Source organism: Lates calcarifer, linkage group LG20, assembly GCF_001640805.2.
Source record: "Lates calcarifer isolate ASB-BC8 linkage group LG20, TLL_Latcal_v3, whole genome shotgun sequence".
NCBI lineage: Eukaryota > Metazoa > Chordata > Actinopteri > Centropomidae > Lates > Lates calcarifer.
The window spans coordinates 11,378,219-11,406,128 of record NC_066852.1 but is presented as its reverse complement, the minus strand read 5'-3'; the positions used below and the strand labels follow the sequence as shown (position 1 = coordinate 11,406,128).

Here is a 27,910-nt window from a genome sequence, read left to right as displayed (position 1 = left end):
GCATTGACCCACTTTAAATCCCATGATCCTCCAGTGTCTCTGCAGTCTCTAGGTGTGGCAGAGCATGGTGCGTCACAGCTCAACCTTGTTTGTTCCTTGTCTGACTCACCCCAGCTTCCTGTGCATTAATGCAGTTGCAGAAAAAACCCAAAAACAGTACAATCAGGTTTACAGCTGTCTGTCACGACTGACAGACAGGTTCCCAGTGCTCTGAAACTCCCTACTCTTTGCTTTCAGTGCATGTTTATGACCTGTCATAAACACTACAGATGACTCAGTTCTGGTGCTGGTGAGCTGCCTCTGAAGCTCACGCTGGCTTAACAGGCACAGAAATCATGGTCAGATGTGGAAAATTTAAACAGAGAAATTTGAAGAGAAATTTGATTTTTTTATTAAAAAAAACACATACAATCAAAACATTGTGTATAAAAGACAGTCACATAAGCTTATTCCACCTACAGTAGAATGTTATTGTTGTATTTGTCATCAACTATTCTGATGCTTTGAGGCAAGACTAAGAGCCGTCTACTATATGAAAATAAGATCCCAAAATGTGAATCATAGTCTTCTTCACACTGAACCAGAATCATTTCAATTATTTTTAATGCTGCCACTCAGAGCACCCTTGATGCTGATTTGATTTGCGTGTTTTATCTCTGAGCACCTGACACTAACCAAACTCTCCTGCCTCCCAAAATTAAAAAAAAAAAAACCAAAACCCTAACCTCCCTTTCTGCCACCAGTGACCACGCAGAGGCAGAGTGGTGAGGAGGTGTGGATTAGAGAGCACCCAGTGTTGAAATGAGAGTTTGTGAGTCAGCTTTTCTGGTTACTCCTCGAAATCATTTACAGGCCCGACAATCGCACAGGCTTTAAAGTAAACATTACTGGTGCAACAAAAAGGGATGCATCCATTTTGATGGGATTTGATTCCACTATGAGATTTCAGGATTATGAAGCGATCAGTTGGAGATCACAAGAAAGACTAGACACAGTGATTCTGACACCAACTGAAAACACCTGATTGTATAATGTTATGGAATAATGTGTGCAAGTTGTTCCACCCAAAGCGAGACACCCATCAGTCCATAGATGGCTGGAAGCAAGGGGAGAACAAAATGGCACAACACACTAACAAAGGGCTGATCTATGGTTGCTGCCTCTCCTTTAGGCTGAAAGAAAACAAGATTAAGAATGCCAATCAGATGAGACCTTCATCTTCACCATACGCAGACTGAAAGAGATTCCAAGTTATATCCTGTTTTACTCATTCAAACCAAAAAAAAAAAAAAAAAAAAAAAAAATGAACTGAGAGTGTGCTGGCACAGTTCAAAACATTTTCTACACAAAAATCATGAGGTTTTGTCTCATTTTCTCTAACATCTTTATTACTCAGCTGCCAAGTGGAGTAGATAAAATGTGCAAATATTTCCTTTTTCCTCATCACTATTAATGTACGAAATAGTTAAAGTAACCCAAGTATAATACAATGGAAAAATAAATATTTCTGTGGAAGTGAAGCTGGCCAGGGACCCTTTTTTTTGCTTTTGCACGTGCTGGGTGGAGAAGGTGTTGTGGAAGCAACCATGGATGGATGCCTGTCTGATCCATCAGGGAGCACAACAGTACAAATACAAACAGGATGCATTGGCTTTTTTTTTACCCAAGAAAGAAAAGAGAAATCACCTTTAAAAAAAAAGCACCCAAGTCTAACTAAATAGGTGAATTGACGAGCCAAAAAACAGCCATGACCAGTAAAAGAAAGCAGGAAAAAACATTTAACATTCACAGGCCGAGGATGTGAAGGGGGATATTACTATGGTACTGTATTCTACTGACCAAAGTCACTGATTCCCCTGTATTGCTAGTCCCCAAACTACACTGGTCTTGCCTCCAGCCACAGACAGAACAAAATCTCTATGATGTGAGCTCTGAAAAACTAAGGCTTGTGGTTGTGAAGAAAGACCAAGTACCAAAAAATGTTGACATCAGTGACCTTGAGTGATACCGCACATCTCTTGCTGTGGTCCTCGAGTGAACTAGTGACCGCCAGCGTGAGAGTTTTGCTGAATTTCTTGTTGGAAGGAGAAAAAAAAAAAAATCAAAGAGACAGAGAAATATAATATGAGCACCATTTTTTGGCATCTCCGCATCCTTCTTTGGTGACTGGGAGCAAGGGAGGTTGTGGGAGGGATGAAGAGGAGTAGATATAGTGTTTTAGTACTGGACGTGCAGGAAGAGGAGAAGAGCAGTGTCTTAAAGGCTCCTCCCAGTGAACAGTAAGGCTGAGGTGAGTTAGTCCAGTTGGAGAGGGTTTGTGTTGAACAGTAGCTCTGTCCACCAGGGATGAAAACTCCTTGGCAACATGTCATGAGCACCAGCTATCAGTTTGAGAGTCATAAGCAGTCTCAGATAAAAAGAAATCATATATATGTATATAAGTGTGTGTGTGTGTATATATATATATATATATATATATATATATATATACACACACACACACACACACACTTATACAAAAAGAAAGAAAAAAATCCCTGAAGTATTACTCATGTTTTGTATTGAGGTTTGAAAAGGGGCGATGTGTCAGTGACTCCAGCCCATGAGGTGGCTGACACGGGCTTTCTCAGTCATACGGCGTACCCGTCCAGAGCGGGACATGCCAAGGTTAAGGGGGTCTTCCTTCGACCCATGGCCATCATCCTCTGAGTCGTCCCTGTACAGAACTGTCCTGCGGCCCTGGTTACGTGTGTTGACCCGCCGAGACTTGCACTGGTTGCCTCTCGGACTTCTAGCTGCTACTACTGCTGCTGCTGCCGCCGCAGCCCCACTCCCCACTTCCTCAGAGTTGTCCTCATTGTCATCCTCCTCCTCAGGTTCCTCCTCCTCCTCTGGCTCCTCCTCTTCCTCTTCATCCTCCTCCTCCTCCTCCTCTCCTTCATCCTCCCCGTGTCTTACATCGACCTGCTGCTCCTGCTCCTGCTGCTGCTCCTCTTCCTCCTCCTCCTCCTCCTCCTCCTCTTCTTCATCCTCCTCATCTTCCTCCTCCTCCTCCTCCTCCTCCTCCTCCTCCTCTACCGGCAGCTGCACTCGTGCTCTTTTAGGTCTCTGTGCCATGTCCTCTCCTTTGTGTCTCCTTTTCCCTGAGACCGCCACCTTACTCTTAGCTGACAGGCGTACTGACAGGCAGGGGGCTTTGCTGTAGTCGTGATCTCCCCCTTCCACGTACTTCTCCCCCTCAGAATCAGAGCTGTTCTCGCTGTCCGACGATGACGAGGAAGAGGACGATGATGAGGTGGAGGATGACTCTGATGAGGAGCTGTTGGAACCGGACGCCTCCTCGTCGTTGTCGGACTGCGGCGCTTCTCGCCTGGGGCGCTGTCTGGAGCCGTTGCTCAGATGCAAATTCCGCTGGTGCCCTGATGCAACACAAGATAACTGTGGTTCATTTCTGCATCATAACTGTTAGCGTCACATTAAAATCAAAAGATGCTGATACTCTTTGAATGTATTGCTTGTGATACCTGACTTCTTCACTGGAGTTGCTTGGCTGCGGGTCACCCGATGCGGCCCTTGGTTTCTGCTCTCGCTGCTCGTCCCTGAACTTGGGGAAGAGGGCTGGCTGTCCTCTTCCTTTGCTACACTGCTGCTTTGTTGAGCTAAAGCAACAACAATGCAAATTACCAATCAGAACTGTAACAACATTACCACTCAGGGGAGACAGGGTGCTTTGATTAGTAAAGATACTCTCAGTATTTTCAAGCGATCACCAAGGAGATTACAATTCATCTTGAGGGGGAGGTAATGAATGCCTGCACCGAATTCTGTGGAAATTCATTCAGTAACCCAACCAGACAAATTAAACATTGGTCCCTAACCAGACAAATGTTTCATTCACATTGGTGAAAACAACTCAACCTTGCCAAAAAGCTTAAACACAGTAACACAAAGAGAAGCAGGCTTGTGTCAGGCTGTGTTTTCAGTGGAAACGCTGCCTGTGTCGTGTTACACACATTTTTATACCAAAGACATGCAAGGACTTTTAGAGAGTAGTAAGATTATCCCCCCCAGCACAACCAGTTAACATTCTGCACAACAAAAAGACCTATGCAACACAGTAAGATACAACAGTACAGTCATACCCTGATATGGTCTCTGAGAACGATTCTTCGTTGAGGTCTGGGATTTTTTTGGCTTTGACACCTTCCCTGACTTGTGCTTCCCTTTCGGGCTGGACGTAAGGAAACAGAGAAAAGAAACAACACAATATAAGGCTTTCAAATACCTTTCTTAGGCCAAGACTAGGACATACTTATAGAGAGAAATTACAGAAAGCATTCAAGTGCTCCAAAGAGTTTAATGCAGCACATTTGAGATATTGTCAGGCACCGCAGGCACCCTGTGTAGACTGGAATGAAAAAGATAATGTGTGGAGTGACAGCTTTGTGAATGAGACTCAGTACCTGGGGGATGGACTAACAGGTGGGGAACTGCCTCCATTGTGCAATCTATTCCTGTAACTGAGCCTCTGACGAGCCCGCCGTTCATTCTGAAGGGCAGACTTGTAGTCGGAGATGACAGAGATGATGTTTTTTTCAAAGAAGGCCGACAAGCTGAGGGTCATGGTATAGATCTAGACACAAAACAACAGTTGTGATGAAACCACGAGACTACTGCGATGACTTTACGCAGTTATACTGCAGTACCTTTTTTAATCAAACGAATACTACTACTACTAATAATAATAAATGCACTTTTCATTAAAAACAATTCTCAAAGTGCTACAGAGTAAAATCAACAGCACATAAAATCAACAACAGTAGGTTGTACTACTTCACCTGTGATTTCTTGTTAGGTGTGTATGCTTTAGAATTGCTGAAAATAAGGCGAATGTCTTTGGCGAACTCCATCGGATTTTCATAATTCCCCGCAACCAGCGTCTCTGACACTGTCCCCAGATCCATGGGAGTGTCAATGATGTCCCGATAGTCCTGAACACAAACAAACTTCATGTCACAAATGACTCATTTTAATTTTACTATTTCTTCGTATTCTATATTTCAAATTGTATGATGTGTTTTATGGCATCAGTGGACTTCAATGTGAGAAACCGCTTTACCGGATACTCAAAGAGATCCACGGGCTGTCTGAACGGTTCTGAATCTGGGGAGATGATCATTCGACGCAGCAGCTCTCGACATTGACTACGCCACGCTTTCACATCCAAAGCCACGCCGCGCTTCTTAGAGTTCGGGTTGGATCCCTGGCGGAGAAAAAAAATTGCTTAATTAAGACTGGAGCTACTGCTGATGATTTTAAGTATGTGGCAGTCTGAGATGGACTGTTGCAGTGGTACACTGGACTCTGGTCCCGCTTACCCGATGTCCTGTTGATGTCCCTGGAGTGTCAGAGTCCACATCCAACTCAACCTCCAGAGGAACAAATGTAAGCCATAGTGATTATTTACAGTCAGAACACAACGTAACACAAAGACATAACACAAAGAAAAAGCAGGCACCATAATCTAAAAAAATGAATTAATTGTATACTTTACACAGCCCAACTCTCTCACCTCTGCTTCTCCTCCACTGCTGATCTCACACCTCAGTCTGTGATACAGATCCAAGATGTCTGTGCAGCTCTGGTCCCTAAAGGAGACAGAGGGCAGAGGAATCGGATGTCACTGTTGTTAAAAAAGGGTAACTTCCAGTGTTAAAGTATCAGTGAGGCGGCTGTATCATCGGTGGGATAACATTAATCTAGCAGAGTCTTACCCGATGTAGTGCAGGAGAACGTCAGTCACCACCTTGGCAGCTGCTACAATAGGGCTCTGGGGTTCGTTGAAAGTGCGAGCATTGTGTTCGATGTAACGCACCTCCCACATTAATGCAGAGATCCGCCTGCAGCAGAGAACAACATCAGCACTTGAAACTCAAATGTCAGCGATTTCAAATCTGGGCTGTGAATTCATTGTTGAAGAGAAAAACGTGGGTGAGGTTATTATGTGCGTGGCTCCACCTGTAGAAGCGGTTCTCCAGTCGTTTGCGGATGGTGCTGAGGTCAGTGGGGTAAGCCACCACAGTGCAGTACAGAGGGTAGTCCCGCAGATTTACTGGTGATGCAAATGCCTTGGCTACATCTGTGGACAAACAGAAATGAGATGGCAAACATGAACAAGGTCCGACTTCACAAACCGTTGTCAAACGAAATATTAGCAACCCTTTTTGTGACCTACCCAGTGTAAGAAGCTGATCGATGCCATGGATGACTCTCTCGCAGTCTTCGTCCCGTGTGTGAGCCCCCCATTCTCCTTCCTGAGGCCTGTAGAGCAGAGCCTTCAGCTCCTCTTCTGCCACTTCCACCCCATCTCCAACCTGTTCTGGCAACGCAGCTGGTGGAGTCACAGAATGAAGTAGTGTTTAACTGATTGCTCAGCACATACAGAAAAAAGAAACTACTGTGAATTGTCAGCAGCACAATTCTGATAAAATAGTTTTTAGGTAGCTAGCAGGTTATATTTCCATAAGACAGACACCTCTCAGTTCAATTTAAGTATTTAAATGTGATAAAAATATAAAATATCAGAGCTGAAGTGACAAAATGTTCCTTATTGAAATAAAATGGGAGAACAAATCTACACTGAAGTAAATATGCCAGCACTGGCAAAATGAACATCTGACAGATTGACAGCCTGTTACATTTAAAATATAAATGGCCTACTTGGCCATATAATTATGTCACAGATGGAAACAAAGTCAGTTGAATGAAAGCAGCAAGTGGTTTCAAATCCTAGGGTATGGTCAAAAACTGTTTCCAACTGTTAAGTGTTCGAGACTATTTAAGTGACCGTCATTACGAACAGACTGTAGTGTCTAAATACTAAAAACAATAAACCCTTTTTTTCAGAAAGTACATGGTCATGTTGGGAAAGTAAACTGATCTGAACCGAACTGAAGTGTGGGGTGTTTTTATACGTGATTTAATGACCTTACTTCACCATCTTTCTTTTGTTGCCGTTCAACTGATTTTGAAGAATACATTTTTCGGACTTTCTGTTGTTTTAATCGCTATTCAATATTTTAACATAAAGTATTTTAAAGATATTTGATTGCTCTGTTCTGACACAGTTTACGATGATATTTTGCATTATTTTCCATGTAAGCTTGTATTGTTCACTCGGAATCTCTCTTCACTTTCTCTCCTTTAACTCTTGCTGATGTGAAAAGGTTGTGTGTTTGTTTTTTTTTTATTTTACAGCCATGGTTCTGGATTCACAATCATTGCTGGATACACAATGCTCCATTTTTGAAATACTTCAAATACTATTACAGGGTATATTGTACTGTGTATATAATACACACACACATACACAGTATATTTATATATATTCATCTGCAGTTTTGCTGCAGCCTTTCTCTGCAATAAAACAAACCATCACATTAAGTGATAATGACCGATTTTTTACCAGGTGGACTTTTCATATTAGTGCTACTGACCCTCCTCAGGAATAGGCTCCATGTCCCAAGGACTCATCTTCTCGCGCTCACCATTATCCCACCTGATGAAATAGAAAAAAAGAAAAGGAAAAAAGAAAAAAAAAACATTAATTAGTTACTCAACCACAATGTGTGTGAGATTACAAATCACTTATCTGATTTCACTTTAATGAAAAGTGACATTGGGTCATCAGAGAAGAACATGATATTAACAGAAAGCACTGTTGATACATAGCCACAAACACTGCAGACACACAGACTTACTTTACTGCATAGCACTGAAACAGGCTGTCAGGATACTCTGGCTGCAGAGGCTCCTGGTCCTCCACGGAGCCGAACCACCAGGCGTCATCAATGATGCTGCGGAACCTCATACCTGCAGAAAGCCAAGTGGGGAAGGGATCAAACATTAAGTGTACACTCTCCACAACAATAAGTGGTAGACACTTGACGTCAACAGAGAGCACGGAACTAACCTGGTTGCCAGTTGTGCTCTTTAGCCTCATTGTAAAACTGCTGCAGTACCAGAAAATCTATGACATCAGGCATGTCATGGTACCTTGGGAATGAAAAAAAAAAAGCCAAATACATGTAAAAAAAGAGAGAAAAGAGAAAAGTATTTTTTTTATATATGCTGAATTTAAACGCTCACTTTAAAGAGAAAGACTCATTGGTCATCTTCCCTGAGACTGGGTCTAAGAAAGCCAGTTTTAGGCAGCAGAGGGTAGGAGGTCCCACTTCATACTTGATTCCAACCACCTTTACAGATTCCTGGTCCTGTGAAGAAGAAAAATGGTAACAAGTTGACGCTATAGCTACACACAGATGTACATCCTCTACACGTTTAATAGAAGTTAATGTAGCTCCTTTGAGACAGAGCCTGATGGGACTAGTGTTGACATTCTGCATACTTAAGTTGATTCGAGATTCTTGCATCCATATGCTCCACAGGCTATTTTCATTTGCAGGAATGGTAATAACCTGTGGTGCATTGTGGTTAAAGGACTTTGGGGATGGCTTAAGAGTTCTGCCAATTTTCACATGTGGCAAACTGCAGTGGAAAGTGGGCATGGATTGGAATGCCAGTTTCAGAGTGTTACTAAAACTGGCTGCTTCAGCTTCTCTAGTAGAGCATGCAAGGGCCTGTACACAACGCTGTATTTTAAATAAAACTGTGCCTCACCCTGAGGTTGAGTCTGTTCCACGGCTGTTTCTGAGGGTTGATGCTGTAGGCCTTGGCCCTGCGGACAGCCCGGACGTAGGCCTGATGGCCCTGTTTGAAGTAGATGAGCTAGAGGAGGACGAGAGAATTGTGTTTAAAATACATGTAACATCATGTATTTTTCTATTTGATGTTAGAGCAACACTGTACCTCATCTCCCATTTGTGGAACAAAAGGTGAGCGGCGTGGAATGGTCTCCATTATCCATGACGGTGGCAGCCACTCCTCCGCATCGAGGCCAGCCAGAGAGGATGTGGGTTTCTGAGTGTTTTAAGTTTATTAGAACACATTTAAGTACATTGTGTGCCCAGGCTACAGTGAGAGCATTTAAAACCTGGAGCACAAGCAGCGCTTTCCACAAAGACATGTTCTCTGTGTGTACAGGAACTGTGGGTCATGTTAGCTCACCTGTTTGGTCTCCTTGGGCTTCTTCCTCTTCTCATTTTCCCTCTTCTTGACCTCCTTCGCCTTGTCATCTCCTTCCTCCTCCTCCTCAGAGCTGCTGTAACCTGAGGGCTGTACGGGCCTCCTTGTTGATCGCTTTGGCGGCTGGAGGTTGATCCCAGCATCAGCTGTCCAGTCAGAATATTCACTGGAGGAGTCGCTAAGAATGAAAGAGGGGTGTTGTTACGTGGGTGACGGTAACTCCATCTTGAAAACACTGCCATGTCAAAGATATTTACCTGGAGCTGCTTTCACTCTGCCACTGAGCTTCACCGTTGGAGGAGGCATCGCTTTGTTCCACCTGTTCTGCTGCCTGTCAACACAAAGAGAGAAAACACCTTTATGATTATGAATGACAGTTAAAAGCTTGTTTCTGGCTTCATGACTTTCAGCCAATTAAAACAAACTTGTTTTTTAAAACTTTCTAGATGCTTCACGTGTTCAACACAGTTCAGAACATGATGGAACATACATCTCCATCGCTGTCAGAGTCTATCTGGCTGTCAGAATTGCGTCGGGTGCTGGAATTTCGACTCCTGCTCCCAGGACGGCGGACTTGAGCTGAGCGGGTCTGATAAGCATGGCGCTGCTGCTTTTTCTTGGTCGGCCGCAGGGAGCGTAGGCGTGAAGTCAGTGGGTCACTCTATAAAGTGCAGAAGGAGAGTGGGAAATGGGAGTGACATAAAAAGCAGTTTGGATTTGAGAAAGCAACTATGCAGTGAAGATTAGCGTACCTTGGGCGTGCAGGTTACTGGTTTCTTCCTCCTCTCTGCATTGTAGAGAGAACATTCCATGTCGCCTTTGGCTTGTCTACACTCCTCCAAAACTCTAGAAAAAAAACTCATTATCAAATCACATCTAATCTACTCTTAGTGTCCTTAAATCTAATGAAATTCCCTCCATCCGCCTCACCTGTATGTCCCTTGCGGCACTTCATTGACCACCACTCTGCGGCTCCAGGCTAGCAGGTCCCTCTCGGTAGCCACTTGACTACGCAGGGCGTTATGCTGCATCTGCCACACCCCGTCTACCTGCCCACTTCTGCGTGGTCCTACAGTCGGAGAGGAGGCCACCACCTCCGCTGCATTGTCATCTAAGGATAAGAAGGAATTTGCTTGTTATGAATATATATCTAGCATCCACGCAATGCCCATGCTCATGGTTTTACAGTAAATCTCAGAATTTTACAGGCATAATCAAAGGCACACTGAATTTGCTTACAAAAATGTAAAGAAAAACGTACCTCCCGCCTCTTCAGCCTGCTGCTCTGCGTTCTGACGCTCATCCTGCTCGTTTTGCAACTGTCTGATGAGATTGTCCAATAGGCTCTCTCCGTTTTCTGCCGTCTGCTGGCCAAGTACCTGCTCAACCAACTCTCCATCACCTAAGCCACACAAAAGCAGATGTCAGGACCATATCCTAAATTAAAACTGTGGAAGCATTCTCAGTGATATGACTAATGAGGGAGCAGATTTTACTGTTAGCCATGTATCCTAGCTGAGGTATTAGCTGATCCTCCTTGCAGTTCTCTCTTCCTGGCACCAGCCGCTGGTAGCGAGGAGGATGAGGATTCCCATCCACGTCCACCAGAAAGGGTGGGGGCATGAGGTGGGGGGCCTGCTGTGTCTGCTCATCCAGGACATAGTTATTAGAGTCCCGAATAAGAGGTCGGTAGTCTGTGTGGAAGAACATCTGGTCGGGAATCTAGAAGGGATCAAGAGTAAAAAAGTGTAAGTTACAATAAATAATGTGTAACCACATTAAGTATATATGAAGGGTAAATATGTGGCAACAAACAGCTTTGTACAGTTACCTTCTCATATGGTCTGCTGCAACCGAAGCCAAAGATCAGCAAATGGCCGTGTGAGTCAGTGCAGGCAAAATGTTGCCCATCAGCTGAGAACTTGCAGTCAAATATAGCACCGTGGCCTTGCCCTTCAATCTGGAAACAAATATTTCAATATGAACTCTGTGATAGTGTAAAGAAACAGTGCTGTTGGGTGAATCTCGTTGCTGATCAACTACCATGTTGAAGAAGTTGCGGATCTTGGCTCCTTTGGTCAGGTCCCAGATGTAAATGTTGCCATCGTGGCCGGCAGATAGCATGATGCGGGAGTCAAATGGGTGAGCCTCAAGCACAAACACCTCATCATCATGACCCTTGAATGGAAAGAGCACAAAACATCAGCTGTTTTATTTCATTTCATTTATTTATTTTTCTTCCTTAAGGAACTGCACAGATGAAATGTCAACTCACAGATAAAACATGCAGCAGCTGCCCAGATGTTGTGCTCCACACTTTGAGCAGGTAGTTTGACACTGCTGTGATGACTGTGTTATCTGCACGGTCCCAGGCCACCATGGTCACCACCAGCTTGGTTTTATCATCCCCATTGGCTACAGTACTCCTGGAGGAAAATATTCCATCAGACATGACACACTGAGTAATTAGCAGAGACAGAAAAGATAAAACTCTGTAACACTTTTTACTCTCTTACCCTGGCAGCCTGGCAGCCATGTCTAAAGTGATGCTCTTCCACTCTTGTTGCTGGTAATGCCATATCCTGGCTGTGCCATCGCGACTACCACTCACAAACCTTAGGCTGGAAACACACAAACACACATTTAACTTATTGAAAACCACACAAAATACTGAATAAAGTCCATGTAGATCTCAGCACACACACACTCACCTGTCACTGTTATTGCTAAACTGGACGACCACGACTTTATCCTGAGAAAGGAAAAAGAAGAACATGTATTCAAGTTACACAAATCTTGTTTAAATTAAGTTTAAAAAACAGAATGATGCAGCTAATATGTTTTGTTTCTTACAGTGTGAGCATCCATCTCCGAGACCTTCATGGGAGTTTCAGCACCAAGGTAGTATACCCTGATCATGTGATCAGTGCCACCAGTAGCCATGAACATGCCACCTATTCACAGTAAACACAGAATGAAATACACATAATACGATATAATAATGCTATTTATACATGCAGCATATGTTAATTATATCTGTCCAGTGAATTTTATTACACTATCAAAACATTTCCTGTTTCACAAAGAGAGAATTTGGAGGGGTTTTTTTAAGTTATAATGTAAGTTATAAAGTAGAATCGACTTCACTTCAGGAAAAGTACATCTAAATGTCAGCTGTTACCAGGCAGAGAAATACACTTACCACTACTGAAGGAGGAAGTGGAGACTTGTACTCCTGGACGTGACCGCTCAACAAACTTGACTGGTTGATCACTGAGGGAGGAGGAGAAATGCTGTAGTTATTACCATTCGATGAAAAAGAGCAACTAAATAAGCTCCAGAAGAAGTGTCAAACACTTACTTGAATTTCATGCTGAGTGAGTGCCACTTCCAGAAACACACCATGCCATCTGCACCCGTGGAGGCCAGGTAACGTGTTGTGCCTTTGACAGCTGGACAAAACTGAAGGGAGAGAAAGTCAGTGTTGGTTGGTCACAGGCAAGGACTGAGTCTTCGGCACCTAACGTAAAATTATATTGCTGCCGAAAACTTGCATTATGTTATATGACAGTAACTTCCTGATCTTGGATACTAACACATAACTCTAATTTGCTTAAACTATTCATTAAAAATGCATCAGTCTCACCTGTATTGATGTGATGGAGGCAGCATGGGCCTGCAGAACAATGATGGGTGCACAGGTACGTAGGCACCACACTCTGATTATTTTGTCACAGCTGGCGGAGGCAATGAGAGTATTCTCGTGATTGACGGCCATGTCACAGATCTCTGCTGAGTGGCCGCGGAGTGTCGCCAGGAGCCGGCCGTCATCTGTGGCCCAGATTTTCACCAGGCAGTCATCTGAACCCTGAAATGCATAGACATCAGCAGCAAATAAGTGAAACAGTTTCACTGGGAGCTGCCTTCGACTGAAGAACTTCATTCTATGATCTGTAAATATTTATTTACATACTACAACCCTCATGAAAAAATGCCTGATGTGTATTTTTATCTTTTGCTATATTACACTGCACAGATGTGACTTGATAGATGGAAATACAAGTAAGTGAGATACGTTAGTTAAAGTTGTGTCTCAGTAATCACTGCTCACCGTAAATATCCGACGACCAGTGCGGTCAAATGCTACACAGTAGACTGAGGAAAGGTGGCCAAGGATTCGTTTGTGTATCTTCATGTGTTGGTAGGAAGAAGACGGCAGAACCTGGCCAAAACGAGCAGTGCCTGTGGCCTGCCGAGCACCCATGATGGATGCTTGATATAAAGACATACAGGTGTTATTAGTATAGCTTTAAAGCAGCTTTAACTCAATTAGTCTAGGAGGATTGGCTCTCTTAATTGGTATTCATTGAAAACAACAACAACAACAACAAAAAAACAACACGCACCAACATTGGGAGCATTTCCATTGCTGACTGGGGGTTCTGGTGGACGTCCTCGGTGGAGTGCAGCAACAGCTGAACCACTACATACTTTGTGGCTACAGCCTAAGTAGAACAGGAAGTGGGTTAAAAATACTGTTAAAATGACTGATTACTGGAAACAGATATATTGCCAAAAAAACACACAAACACATCTATAAATTGCAACAGTATCTGTGTAAGGACTGTGCATAGATAGAGAAAAGAACTGTGGTGGTTGGGAGGAAATAGCTCACTTTTGGTGGTACGAAGCAAGGACTGTCTTCCCAGCCCCAGGAGTGTTTGGACTCCAGGAACACTAGGTGGGATCTCCTTCTCTATGAGTGGGCCTATTCGCTGACAAACATGGAGCAGATAGTCTGCAGGAATGTGCTGGTTCAATATCACCTGCAGGAGTCACACACAAAGCTATTACCAAGTAATACAGCATTTAATAACGGACACCAAAACATTATAATTTCAGTTGCATTCTCAAAAACTGCAAAAACAAAAAATGAAAGGCTTTAACATATTTTTGGCATTTCTGTCCTGCAAATTCTTCTTATCTAATGGCCGACATCCATACTGACACATATCAGCAATAAGCTATTATTGTCCCATACATTGGCCTGACAATTTTATTGATCTAGCTCTACATAAAAGTCACATTTCATCTCTCAAAGACAACAAAACTTGTGTGTAAAAATAAGAAAACAAACAAAATATGATTTAACTGCAAAAAGGTTTCACGTGCTTTACAATATGAAACCTTTTTTCATGATAGTCCAATGAATTGTTTTGTCGTTTATACTTGCTCATAATTATAATTTGTAGCAAGGTTTTGTGATGTACCCAGTTGAAAAACAATCCAGAGGAAAGGGGAGGGACATAGAACACAAAGGGCGGGTCAGAGACGCTCATAGCCAATCAAAATACTCTCTTGCTGTTATGGCGAAACCATAGCTGTGATTTTATTGGCTCCAATAGGAGACTGACAGCTTGTCTGGTCTGGTTCAGCCTATCGCTACATGTACTCGTATCTTTTCCCCGCCTACTAGCCCACACAATAGCCAAGCCTGGCTATAGTTATTTATCAGCAGGCCTACTGTAATAGAAATGTTTAAATATCTTCTAGTAAACGAAAACACACTACCACCGCGTCCATTCTACACAATTAACGGAGTTAAAAATAAGGATACAGGCAACAAGGCACTTGCTGATTAAAATGTATGTTATACGCCTCGTTTGATTAAAAAGTTAATGATGACAATTTACACTCACCCAGTCTTGGAAGGTCCGTTTGTATTTCTGCCCGTCCCAACTCCATCGCTGAGGAACCAACTAAAGTTTAAAAAAACAGCTATTAAGAGATGGCACCAAACTGCCGCTTTCGTCCCGGCTCGGTAACGCGCTCCTTTATCTGATACCAGCCTAAACAGCTAAAAAAAAATTAACAACATAGACCAGCCAGATAGGCAGCATTACGGAAACCAGACATGAGAATAAAAACAGAAAGGTGCAACTGAACCTACCTCATACTCCTCCAGCTCCTCAATCAGAATCTAACAACACAGAGAGACACGGTGAGCATTAGCTGCTAGCGCCAGTTGCTTATTTAGACGATTTATAACCGGTATTAGTTAATATCTTGCTTATTGACAGGTGTTACCTGAGCTGCTTTTTTACAAGGCCCAGACTGCAGAAATCTGGCAATGAGGTAATACAGTTCTGAAAAGAAACAGAGGCATATTAGCTTGGTACTAACTACTGTTACTATTGAGCCGAGCTAACGTTAGTTAGCTTCAGGATACACTCGGTTACTTAGCTCGCCAGCTGAGACACAACTGCAAACTGTGTAAATGCAAAATATTTTGTCGCGAATCGACGGGAAGCTCAGCACTCACCAGCTTCGGTCTGTGAACACTGTTCTCTTGCCATCACTTGATAAGACAGGCGACATTAAGACAAACTGATGTTTTAGCTTGCTCGTTAGCCGCCGGCTAGCTAACAGTAGCTAGGTGTGTGTAGCTAAAACAGGCTAGTGAATGGCCTCCTCCTTTCTCAAGTTGTTTCCAGACCACCTGGTGCTTTGTGTTAGCGCCCCCCAGTGAAGCAGTGCAATACTGAATGGTTTGTTTTCTTTGTCGAAAATTAATAAGTACATATTTACATATTAAACTGCAAAGTCTTCAGTCCAGCGAAAATTGAAAAAATAATAGAAAATTAAAAGTTTCCAAATTTATAAGAAATACTTATAAATACTTATATTTGTTTTATGCGAGACCAGTGTCATCTTGTGAATAGAGAAAAATAAATTTTTACTTTACTTACTTTTTACTTATATTTACATATTTGCTTACGTGGACAGTTTACAAGAAGCTGGTCTGTCAACTAATTTTCTACAGATAAACAAACAACCAAAAACTGCATTCCTATTTGATACCAGGGAAGTAGAGAGTGTCATTCTGGGGGTAGCATCTGGGTTTAATTCTGAAAGAGGCCTCCTTGACCCCAGGGGTAATAAAGAAAATGTGCAAGTTATATTGTAAATTAGTGAATCATACATTATCAAGCTTAGCAGTAGGAACCAGATCACCCTTGCAAAATTTCTAGATGCTTTATCAATAAGAATGCGACTATATGTAATATGTCATTTGAGGAATTGAACAATTTTGATCCTCTATATTTCAGATTAATTGGATCTTGCCATATGACTCTAATAAAAATAATGTTGTGGAACACTCATGAGGAACATTTTTAGTCTTGTTAGACTTGCATCTACAAATGGTAGATCTGAGGTAGAAATATCAGATGTAGTTCACACATATCAGCCATAGTGATGTATTAAAACGGCACGTCCAATGGTATATAATTCATAAAAGAAAGATTCACATATGTCCACTTACCGTCTCAGAATGTCTCAGTGTGATGCTGTGCTGAAACTGAAGCCTGCACGCTGCAAAACCCATCAGGGTCTTGAAAATTGTAACCTGACAAAACAAGTAAAAACAATTAAATAAGCTCCTCTTTCACTATTCTTTCATTGACATTAATTTGCTTTAACGGGAACAGTCATGGAAATCTTGAGAATATGTCTCGACTAACAACCAAGGTGATGTCACTAGTCATTTGGAAAACTGAAAATAAATGTCCTATGATTCATGCTTTTTTTCAACTTATCTGACGTGAACAAAAAAGAACTAAGAAATACCTTTTTTATTTTATCATATTTTAACATATGTTAAACTTGTACTCCTGTGGTCCAAAAAATGAAGTTCATGGATGACATAACATCCAACTCAGCCTGGTATTACAGCTGTAAGGTAGATTGTTACTGGTTTTGTGAGTTGTGGTTTCACATGCATGCACCCCCAGCAAGGTTCACCCACTCTCTTCAATGGACATAAAAAGGAAATGCTCTTGAGTAGCATGCACAGTGGTCTGTTCATTAATTGTGCTTGAGAGCTCAGGCAGTAAAGATTCACTCTGAGAACTGAAAACTTCACTGCATCAGACCTCCTGGAAGGCCTTCTGATTCACAAGCACAGGTTTTAAAATGGAGTCTCTGTGCTTGCCTGCCATGCACTGAGAAGTTATGTGAGTAGATCTTATGACATAGCATAGTAAATATGAGTCTGAGTAATGTAGAAGAGATCAGTCTCATCAGCAATCCAGGCAGCTGCTAAAATTGTGAATGTACTACAGGTGGCAGACTAATCTCAACTCACACAATATCATATGTTCTGTATCCTCATGAATCGATGTTAGTGAGGGAAAGGGAATTTGTTGTTTTCTCTCTCTAAAGGAATATTATGTGCAACAGGTTGCTAAGTCACAAGCCCTCACACACATTTAGTGACAGTAGTGCTGATCATCCCTTTAGGCTGTTGTAGAGGGCTGTTCTCCATAGAGAAGGAATGATCTAAAACCATTCAGGCCATGAAAAATCTTTTTTTGTTTGAAAAAGTCCCTTAAGCGTTTTCCATTGAATGACTATCAATGGCCCTTTTTATGTTCTTTTTTTTTCTTTTGGGATGACAACAGACTAATAGATAGGATTTGTTTTATCTTAAAGGAGCGCTGATTTTTCATGTCAAAGTCAGTTAACTAGTCATGATTAGCCTGTGAAAACCATTGTATAGTGTCCTCTGTGACTGTGGAGGAGCTTGGTCAAGTTGGTTTTAGGGACTACAGTTCCCTGCAACACCCAGGAGTGAAGACATGGGCATGAACCAGTCATAGCATCTTTTACTGAAAGATTCTATCAAGCTGCATTTCGGGGGGTGTAGGATCTAGTGTTTTTGGGGATTGCATACCATCTTGGCCTTGGCATTTTTCTTTATCAGGTACTGAACTTTTTTTCTCAAGAGACAAAATACTGATGAGTGAGTATTGAACACACAATATCCTAAAAACAACAGAAAAATCTGTTGTAATGATGCAGCTCATTGCTGAAAGCTGGCATACTTTAATTGCATCTTGAAAAGCAACTAAATACCTTTAAGCATCTATTATCTTTAAGTATTGTATTTAAGCACTATGCTGTGTAAAGTGTTTATGCAAATTTATACTTCTTAATTCACTAAATACATTTTGCAACTTAATGGTTACTGGTTTCCTTACAGGTGAATTTTTTTTATAACAATGCATCACATATAAATGCATTGTTATAAAGTAAACTACCCAACAGGAGAAAAGTGAACAAAACTATCTCCACCACAACACAAACATGCTACTTGCACATTACTGCATTAACAATCCCATAATGTAAAATATATGATAATATAACACTGACAACGGCCTTTTTCTTCAAGATCGATTTGTATATCAGGACTTTGATTTGTGATGGAATATTTATCATTGTAGTATTGCAACATACTAGGATCTGAACACTTTCCACCACCGATTTGCACTGGTTGGCCTAAGGGTGGCGCTATAGCGTGTGTGGAATTATTGGATAATGTGAAACTTAGGGGCCTAATGCATCTAACCCACTGCACTTGCCTTTACATTTTCAGAATTGCTCTGATCAGCCTAAACCCGTGTATGCCAATGATCGGTTAGGTTTTGGCCTCAGTATGACTATAAGCATGACTCAGACCAAAAGACATATGGCATGACTCACACAAATCACAGCACAGCAGTGTACTGTTCATGTATGGAGCCACATTCATTGCTTTCATAACCTGTTGAACTTTGCATGACCAGATCTTGCATTAAATAGTATTCGTCTACTATTCATGTAGAGGGTATTTTTGCAGAATTATTTAAATCCACTCACCCACTCATCACACACACACACACACACACACACACACACACACACACACACACACACACACACACACACACACACAAGCTCACATAACTTTATTTAGTAGCCTATGTAGTCCAGTGGGCGGGACTGTGAGTGTGGACGCGCACTGGCTGCAGAGAGAGCAGTGTTCAGTCAGTCTTCGTCTGTGTCGGAGGACGGGACGCGTTTTGATCAGCGCTCAGTCAAATGAAGACGTGAGATGTGAGAGGTGTGTGTGGGCTGGGTCGGGCTGGGCTGGATCAGGATCTCCTCTTCACTCAACAGGCTGTATCCTACATACACCGGTGGTAATCATTTGCAGACTGAGTCGACAGTGCAGTTTCATCTCCGGGCAACTTTTAGGAATGTAGGACGTCGGTTTCTCTTTTTTTCCGGTTAAAGGCCCCTTTCCCACATGTTTCCGTCTGGATTCGTCTGACCCTTATCCTACTGAATAAGGTAAGTTTCCAGGTGTGTGTTGTTATCGGAGCTAACGGTTCATTCCAGCGGCACGGTTGTTCCAAATCTAGATTAACGTTAGCTAACATTAACGGTTGAGAAATTAGAAACTCTTTATTGCGTATGAAAAGAAAAATCATTTGCTCACAGTTTTCTCCTCCACGAAATCTTTACTCGTCTTAATTTGCTTCACAACATTTCAAGCTGCTGGACAGAAACAGATTAAACATTTTTTTTCGTCTGTGGATGACATTCAGTCTGTTTCACACCAAGAAGCTAATGCAGAGAAGTAGTGAGTCTGTGCCTCAATTAGCCAATTAGCCAGTATTGAAATAACATACAAGTGTCTGTTTAGTACACACAAAGTTGCAAGCACCACTGTGTCACTTAGTGTATTTTAAGATGATGGCATTTTCTCTAGTGTTATTATTGTCTGAAGCTGTGTAGTGAGTAAATGAAGCTATAGAGCCCTTTAATGAAGTATTGACATATGGCTGCATGGAAACCAGATGTTGTTTTGGGGCATATACAGCCACATTATTATAGATTCAATTAAAAATTAAAATGAAAAACATATCGTATGATTTGAGGAGAGTGAAATATGACTTTGTCCTAACTTTGGTATGATAATGCATAAGGTGTTCTTGTATTTCCCCAAATTAGTGAGAGATGCTGGATTATGTGTGACTTTGGATAAAACACCAAATTAAGATAAGATAATCCTTTATTAGTCCCACAGTGGGGAAATTTACATTGTTGGAAAGATGAAAAAGACATAAATACAAGTAAAGGCAAGATAAAAACAAGATAAGGCTATAAAAAGTATACACAACAGTATAAACATGAGAATGTAATAGAAAAAATATAAACAGAAGAGCAATAATCACAGGACTTTATATATAGACAAAATGAACTAAATACAGATATTGCACATTTGAAAATGGCATTGCACACAATGATTCAAAATTCACAGGAGTCACTAAAGACAAGGCTCTTCTTAAATTAAAATCAGGTTGTAGCTGGCTGATGCCAAGTTGATTGCAACTGTGCCACTTGGTTCAGGGACCTGATGCCAAAATCTAAGAAAAAAGAAAAAAACAGTTGTCGTTATAAAAAGCCAGGGTTTTGCAAGTTCATGTCAGTGCCCAAATGATTATCCGGCGTCTCCGTCTACGTATTCTCATGTTGAGGCTTGAGCCATTTTGCTGGCTTGCTGCGTCAGTGCTGAGGTTGGCCCAGCAGACATGAATAGTGATGAGGATGTGTGCTGACAGCTGAGTGGGACAGGAAGGGCTGTTCCATGACTGACTGAACTGGGGTGTTCACTGCACCATATGCTCCTTTTTATATCATGCTGCTAAACATTTGGGCCAGCCTCATGACTCATGCTATCTTCTCCTCCCTTCAGCTAATTTTTAGTTCTGTCTCTAAAGTAAATCTCAACTATCTGCATTTATATCGTGGTCTAGATAAGTTGGTGTATTCCATTTTGTTTTCTGCATCTATGCAAAGAGGTCAGAGGTCATGTGTGATCCTTATCCTTTCTGGACCATGGCTGCCCCCTACTGACAGCTATCTCACTCACTGTATGGAAGCCTATTTTTCCCACTTGCCACTGCCTTGGCAATATGCTAAATTTACTGAACTGCAGACACTACCAATCTTTTACCAATCCAGGTTTACTCACAATTTTTGAGAATCTCTACAACAACCAGTGACATATAATTCAACCAGTAAGTCAGCCCACAGTCCAGTCAAGAAGTCCAGAGTCTCTTAAGAGGTCGTACTATCAGTGTCATTTGCTGTCATGTCATAACCATGAGATTTGTTGAGTTGAGGGACCTGCATCAGTGGTGCACTGCCTGTGCAGTAGCTGTAGGTGTTTTATGTTAACCTAGAAACTCAGAAGAATGGTTTGTGGGTATCAGGTTGTCGGTTTAAAGAGTTCATAGTGTGGTTTACCGCGTACATGGACTGTGATGGGATGGGATGTGCGGGATATGTGAGTCCTGGTGCCTCTCAGCAATATAAAAGGTTAATGTTCCAGTGAGAAGTTCAAGTATAACATTGTAAATCATACAGTGTCTCTGTCTCATTTAGATTTTTGTCAAAAAATAGAATTTATTTCGTAATTTTTTATAAGTAAGACTTATGGTTTACATTATCATCACTACTGTATGTCTTGACTAGCATGTTACTAGTATTACAATTTCTCACTCACTGGTATCACAAATTCAGAATTTTCTCCCTTTATTCCTTGTTCTTTGTAACATTTGCTTTCTTCATGTCCTTATTTTAACTTTACTCCACTGCTGATTTAAATGCAAAGAATATCAGTTTACAGCATTGTGTCACATCTTTAAGAGTAAACTGAGTAAGAGGCCTTATGGAGATTTATTTTACTGAAACACAACTCTGACCATTATGTCTTGTTTTTCCTAAAGCAGTGCTGTGTCTGGGATTTCGTGCCTCTTTACTGAAACTATGCTGTGGTGAAGGTTAGTTAACTGATGACACACAGCCTCGTCTCTGATGTTACAGAGCATGTTGTGGGGAAAGTAGGTTAGTGGGCCATGTCCTGCAAGCTTAAACTGAATGCTAGTCTGAATATTGCTAGAGCTGCTTAGTGTGACTGGGCATGCACAAATGGTGCAGGTCTGTGCAACTGTGAAGGGATCATTTCTCCCCCTCTGTCTCTTTAAGAAAACAGAGCGGCACTCCACATAGAATGAATGTTGAATGTTCAACCCATGTTGATTCATCTCAAACACACATGAAATGGAGTGAAATCTGACAACAGGTTGACTAACGTCACTGGCTGCAAATTACTGAGCCCTGTTTACCTTAAACATCAGTGGTCTCATCTCATTGTGTGTGAGCAGCCTGTTGTTGGCATTTACATTGTCTTAATATTCACATTTTACTTGTTACCATCAGTGATTTTGTTCTTTTAGAAATGAATCTTGGTGCAACAATTAAGTCTCCAAAACTCTCATGCTACTTGCTTTTGTACTTGCTTCCTGTATGGTACCATACAGCCTTATGGTTGTTGTTGTTTTTCACATTTGTTTAACAATAGCTATTCTTGGGAATAATAAATGTGATCTTGTTTTTTTGTTTTAATAAGCAAGTGTCATACAGTGTAATTCAAAACTGAAACTATATTCTACAGAAAACTAGAATGGAAAACTTTTAATTTATCCAGTTTCGTTCCAGAGAGATCAGTCACCCTTTATACAAGAGGCATCAGAGGCACGCTTAGTTAGACAGAGCAACCGCAAAAACATTACATAGCAGGTAATGAGAAAGGAAAAGCTGAGAGAGATGATAAACAGGCGCTCTGACTATATTAAACAGGCATTTAAAGTATTTGTGATTTTCATCAGAGCCAGGCTAGAGTTCCATTTTCCTTAACAGCCTGTAACAATAGTTCCTGATGTTTCAAGTGTTTTGTACTGTATGCCCTCTGTCCAACCCTACCAGACAGTTTGACCTTTTCCAAGGAAAGCAAGTTGGAGAATATATCGTCCTGCATGAGCGAAGGTGAGACATTTTGTGACAGTTGTAATGAACAATGTTCACCTCTGTTCCCAGAGGTGCTGAGCATTTGTTGGCTGCTTTGCCTTCACTCTGCAGTCCAACTCATCCCAAACCATCTGAATTGGGGTACTAGCCATATTAGGTGTTAGATTATTTTGTTTAGAATATGGATCTTTACTCACTCTAGAGAATAGATTATTATGTATTGTTTCTATATTTGTCTGTATGGTAGAATGTGTTGAAAACCATAGCATTTACGCCATGTGTAATTTACTGAAATACTGATCAGCTTTGTCGAGTCAAACCTGTGCAATTTACAAAGCCAGTCACATGTTACTACACTACACTGTGTCTGAATGTTTAGATATGTCTGGACTGTTTTTAATAGTGAATAGGCGGTGAATCTCCATTAAGGAGACAGTGTGCTTTTTCAGGCACCTTTGAAGCCTTGAGAGAGGAGGATTGTCTGAAGAGGCAACATGGATGACCTTTTTACTCCATATTGCACTATACTGATCCCTGCCTTGGTGACATTGGTTTCATTTGGCCTGTCGAACTATGTTGCACATGACTCTTGAGACTATGACTGGTATTCATGTTACTCTCTTTAACCTTGTAACTATGACAGACAAAATGTTCAGCTCTGGTTATATAACTGCCTCTACAGACGTCATCGTCCTTGCTGCTGATCTCTTGCTCCAAAGCACACACTTATTGTCCTCAGTCGCTTCAGGCTCAGACCTACTGGGGCATGATTAAGACATTTAGCTAGCTTTTTTTAAAGTTCCCCTCTTCCTGCTCTAAGGCTTAGCACGTTATGTGAACCCCCCTTTTTCATTCACGGCATGAAATAAGTGGCATTACACGAGATAAACATCTGAACATTATGTGAGAGGCCTTTTCAAAGACACTGCTGTAATACATCAGGATCTCCATTCAGCAAAATTTATGGCAGTGGACGGAAATTTTCCGAGTGGCTTTTAAGGTAGTTCTGTTCATTCAAAGGCGTGATGAATATCTCATTTCTAAAAATGAGGCTCATGAAGCATCAGGTGAAATTAATTCAGCACTATTTGAGTGCTGTGCTGTTTGCTGCACAGTCATGTTTTTTTCTCTTGTCCATGAGTCGATGCTTTTTTCTGGATATTTTGTATAGCTCATTCACATGACTTAGGGTTCAGCTTTTATCTTTTCTTTCACGACAAAAGGTCACTGTCACGAATCGGGTGTGGCTACACTTTGTGTTTCACATGAAGAAAAAAGGAAAAGGTTTCACAATATGTGTGGGCCCGGCCTCCGTGTGTGACCTAGATGTGATTCAGATCTTTAGCTCAGGGTGTTGGCTGCATGTGCATTGCAACGCGGTTTGTTTTTGTGGAGTCAAATACACAATGCAGCAGAGGACCGTAAACGGGCATGTCAGGTTTGATGCTGAAATGAAAAGAGCACTCCCAAAACAGATCCCTCTGTCCTTTTGATGTTGAGAGTAGGTCATCTGTAATCTGTGGTGTCAAGAGGCAAAACCTGGTCATTATAGTGACACAGAAATGGGGAGTTCACACTCACACACACACCACTGTGACAATTTAGTTTTATTTTCAGGCTGGGTCCAGAAAACAACAATAAAAACCAGAATTAGTTACATTCAGTTAAGACATATTGATCCTACAACCAGTATGGAGTATATATTCCCTGTGGATTTCTGTGATGTACATTCAGGATCTATTGCTGTATTTTCAATATTTTGTTAATACAATATGCATCTTTTAAGCTCACTGGAGCTCAAACATGTGATTCTGTTCCTCCATCCACAGCGAGGTCAGAGGACGGTCTTTTTACAGAGCTGGAAGTGATTTAAAGGTTTGCTCAAGGACACTTCAGCAGGGTGAACGAATCATGAATCAGTGTGATTTCAACACTCACTCACTGATGTTAGTATTAGCTGTTATCCTGAATAATATGTACACACAATTCCACTCAGAGAGATTGTGGTCTTTTTAAGCATCCAAATTAGCTGTATTTCACCGTACTTTAATCAGGCATGAGTGTGTCAACACTCAGTGAATGTGAAAACTAGTGTGATTATTTTTCCAGACGACTAATGAACCAGCCTTTTATCATTAAAAATGTAGATGTTATTAACCAATTTTCTTTGTAAGACTTGTGTGTGATTATGTGCACGGTAATTTATTTTCTGTGAAAAGGCCCCCAGGTGGAAAAAAAGATGTCATCTACAGCTGATTTTGTGTCCTGTAGTTAAAGTACAATGTTAATTACCTCAAAAATATGTGACAAATTAATGTGTAGTCGTCAGTAATATCAGTTTATATGCTCCTTCATTCTGGAAATGGAAAACGTCTACAGTCCTGACAGAATTAGAAAGAATGGATATTTGGTCATAGAGAAATTCAATATTCAGCTATTTGTCTACCTGTTCCTTCCAAATATAAAAGCTTTTCATTACAAGCTGCTTTCTTCTATTAAGAGAAACCTGAATCAAGAGAGAGAGGGATTTGTGTGCTTTCAGGAGGAAGCTTTGGAAATCTGGACGGCAGCGTTTCATAACAAGGAAAATGAAATGGCAATAGATAGGAATGGAGACATAAGGTCATTTTTTCCATGGACTGCTTGCGAAAGGCTATTTGAGTTCAGAGCCTGTGCATAAGAGAGTGGCTGCTTGTAGTTTTACAGACGCTCACTGATGAATTCATAATGATGATGATATTATTCTGGCTATAAGATCAAAATGTTTCTTTTGGGGAGCATTTGTAAAAGAATCAATACCCTTCCACAGCCAGGAATTTAATCAAAAATGTTACCTCCAATCTGAGCTTGAGACAGCGGTACAAAGAAAGAGCTGCACTGCCCTTTCCACCCGTGCCCTAGAATTGTGACCCACATATTTGCTCACACACTGCCTTAGGTAATTGCATCTTTTCCTGAGCAGCAGCAGACGATAAAAGGCCCAAAATAATTTGGTGATTCATTTGGAATTGCTCAAAGAATATAATTATGAAGAAAATTTGAGAGTAGGTCTACCTGGTGAAAGGATGTTTGTTTTATAGGTCTGCTTTCTCATTGGAGGGATGTGGCCACCCACTGTGAGGCTGTGCTGCTGTGTGGTGAATGTGTAATTACAAGGCACTTGGGGGTAAATTATCACCAAAATCATTGACAAATGTTGTTGTATAAGCATAAAAAGTAAACACAGAATCAGTGAAAGAATCCTACATAAAATGTACAGTTAGACAGAACAGGAATGAAGACTAACACTGTATTAATTTACTGTATAAAATGTTTTAATCACAAAATACCAAAGTGTGCAGTTTGTTAACATGAAATGTGAAAATACTCGATAGTTATATCAGAGGAATTTTCACTTGATAATTTACTAAAATGTTTTATTTATTCAAATAGTTATCTTTTGATTGGGTAGTTGATTCATTCAGGCTGTGTACACAAATGCAGTTATGAAGAGCGGAGAGGGCATGTGTTTTTTCCTTAGTGCACAGCAGGTGAGGATGTGTTAGACCCTATTGTGTCAAGATTGTCCAATGGGTAGAGCTCAGTCAGTGCAAGGGTTCAGCTGTTGCCCAAGGGGGGATTAGTGTGAAGCTGCTGTTTGGCTGAGACGGACAACACTTGTGGGAAAGCGCTAAGAGCTAAGGAGGTGGTGCGATGATTCGTTTCTGCACCGACCATTGCCTTTTTCCATTGGCCTTTCAATGATAGGAAATGCTGTTTGGGGTAAGAAATGCCCCAAATAATCCATTCTGTTATTTATTTCCAATTTGCTTGCCCTGCTGTTGGATAAGGTCTGAGGTTGTAGTCAGTGGTCCTCCATCTACTCTGAATTACATGGCACAAAATGTCCATGTGTCAATGTGTGATTTGACCATTTTGTAACTTCAACCTAGCCAAATGTGTGAATGGACAGAAGAGTGGTTATGTAGTAATGAGCCACCATTTGCTGTGATGAGGTGATTTTCCTCAGTTTCTGCAGGTCAAGCGTTTACTGCTGATGTGATGTTCTTATCTTTCTAAGAGACAAGAAAGCTCAGGGGTTTGAAGCATTCAGCAACATCAATCTTTCCATAAGTAGGGAAATCTTCAGTTTTTATCTGTCAGTCTTTTTATGTATTATTTATTGACAATTATCATAAAGCCTTAGTCATTAGTCCTACCTCATCAACACAGGGCCTACAAGTACTTATTCTTCCATTCCTCCAGTCCTTATTCTACTAACGTCCATATTCATTTGAGAAATTCTTTATATCAAATATTGTCTAATATATTAAGTTATTCATTCAGCCCTGCAACAGTAATCATCTCTTTAGCCTGTCTCCGAGTAACAGAGTGAGTTTGGGTTGTTATAATGAGGAAAGCGTACAGCCAGAAAGGTTGTCTACCACTTTATTAATATTCTTCAGACTAACAAATGGGTTTGTGTATGAAAAATACTCTAGACCTGAAGAAAATGGAAACCAGTGGCTTAATGGACATAGCTGCCTTGACTGGGGGAAAATAGACACCACACATTGTTACCATGGGAACACAGAGCGAACAGCAGTGCCACAGTCTAATTAATGACAGTCAGTGCCTCAGCAGAGGGCCATGATGACATCATCAATACCAGTATCACAGATGTAGCTACAGGCAATATGGCTTAATGTCTGAGTGATTATCAAAATAATCCAGTTTTTGACTGATGTAAAGGCAAGCTGTCCGGACAAAGGTACAGGATGTAAAGAACCCAACACTGAGCATTTATTATGTAGTGAGGCCTGCTTATGAGCACTAAATGTCATCTCATTATCCAATAGCATGACCTACATAAAAGAGCGGAACTAATCTCTATGTAGGCGTATGGTGAATAATGCAGTAAAATGTGGGAGATCTTTATGAATCTTAGATGTCTCACACTTGTTGGTCGCTGGCATAGCAACAACTTAGTTCAGAATGATCTTATATCATCACTCTGGCATTGTTCACTTCCTCAGTGTTGATTTGGTACCACTTTGCCTTTGTAATGTGTATTGGCATTAATTCTTTT

General features: G+C 41.2%; 2 protein-coding genes across 3 annotated transcripts in view; one reads left to right on the top strand and one right to left on the bottom strand.

Annotated features, from left to right (window-relative positions):
• Positions 1–367: 367 nt before the first annotated feature.
• Positions 368–15,683, bottom strand: brwd3 (bromodomain and WD repeat domain containing 3). 2 transcript variants are annotated; one of them, XM_051078861.1, is made up of 40 exons: positions 15,467–15,683; positions 15,232–15,290; positions 15,095–15,124; positions 14,844–14,903; positions 13,820–13,970; positions 13,551–13,649; positions 13,256–13,416; positions 12,791–13,012; positions 12,506–12,606; positions 12,347–12,417; positions 11,998–12,098; positions 11,856–11,896; positions 11,661–11,765; positions 11,420–11,570; positions 11,188–11,322; positions 10,976–11,104; positions 10,641–10,866; positions 10,406–10,546; positions 10,075–10,255; positions 9,897–9,990; positions 9,635–9,805; positions 9,402–9,475; positions 9,127–9,310; positions 8,869–8,979; positions 8,680–8,787; positions 8,149–8,273; positions 7,973–8,055; positions 7,761–7,872; positions 7,497–7,558; positions 6,236–6,391; positions 6,019–6,139; positions 5,775–5,900; positions 5,573–5,648; positions 5,379–5,429; positions 5,120–5,263; positions 4,839–4,991; positions 4,464–4,633; positions 4,143–4,231; positions 3,525–3,659; positions 368–3,419 (listed from the first exon to the last, which is right to left on the bottom strand). In XM_051078861.1, the coding sequence occupies exons 1-40, from the start codon at positions 15,498–15,500 to the stop codon at positions 2,587–2,589; spliced, it is 5,376 nt and encodes a 1,791-aa protein (XP_050934818.1). In that variant the 5' UTR covers positions 15,501–15,683; the 3' UTR covers positions 368–2,586. The 2 variants fall into 2 exon arrangements, with proteins under 2 accessions (XP_050934818.1, XP_018547207.1); XM_018691691.2 differs by having other exon boundaries at positions 9,127–9,322; positions 15,467–15,682.
• A 3,295-nt stretch (positions 15,684–18,978) lies between these two features.
• The window catches only part of npas2 (neuronal PAS domain protein 2), a 42,332-nt gene continuing 33,400 nt past the window's right edge, over positions 18,979–27,910 (top strand). Inside the window, exon 1 of the mRNA XM_018691693.2 lies at positions 18,979–19,317. The gene's annotated coding sequence lies outside the window, so the exon portion shown is untranslated. The remainder of the gene's footprint in view (positions 19,318–27,910) is intronic.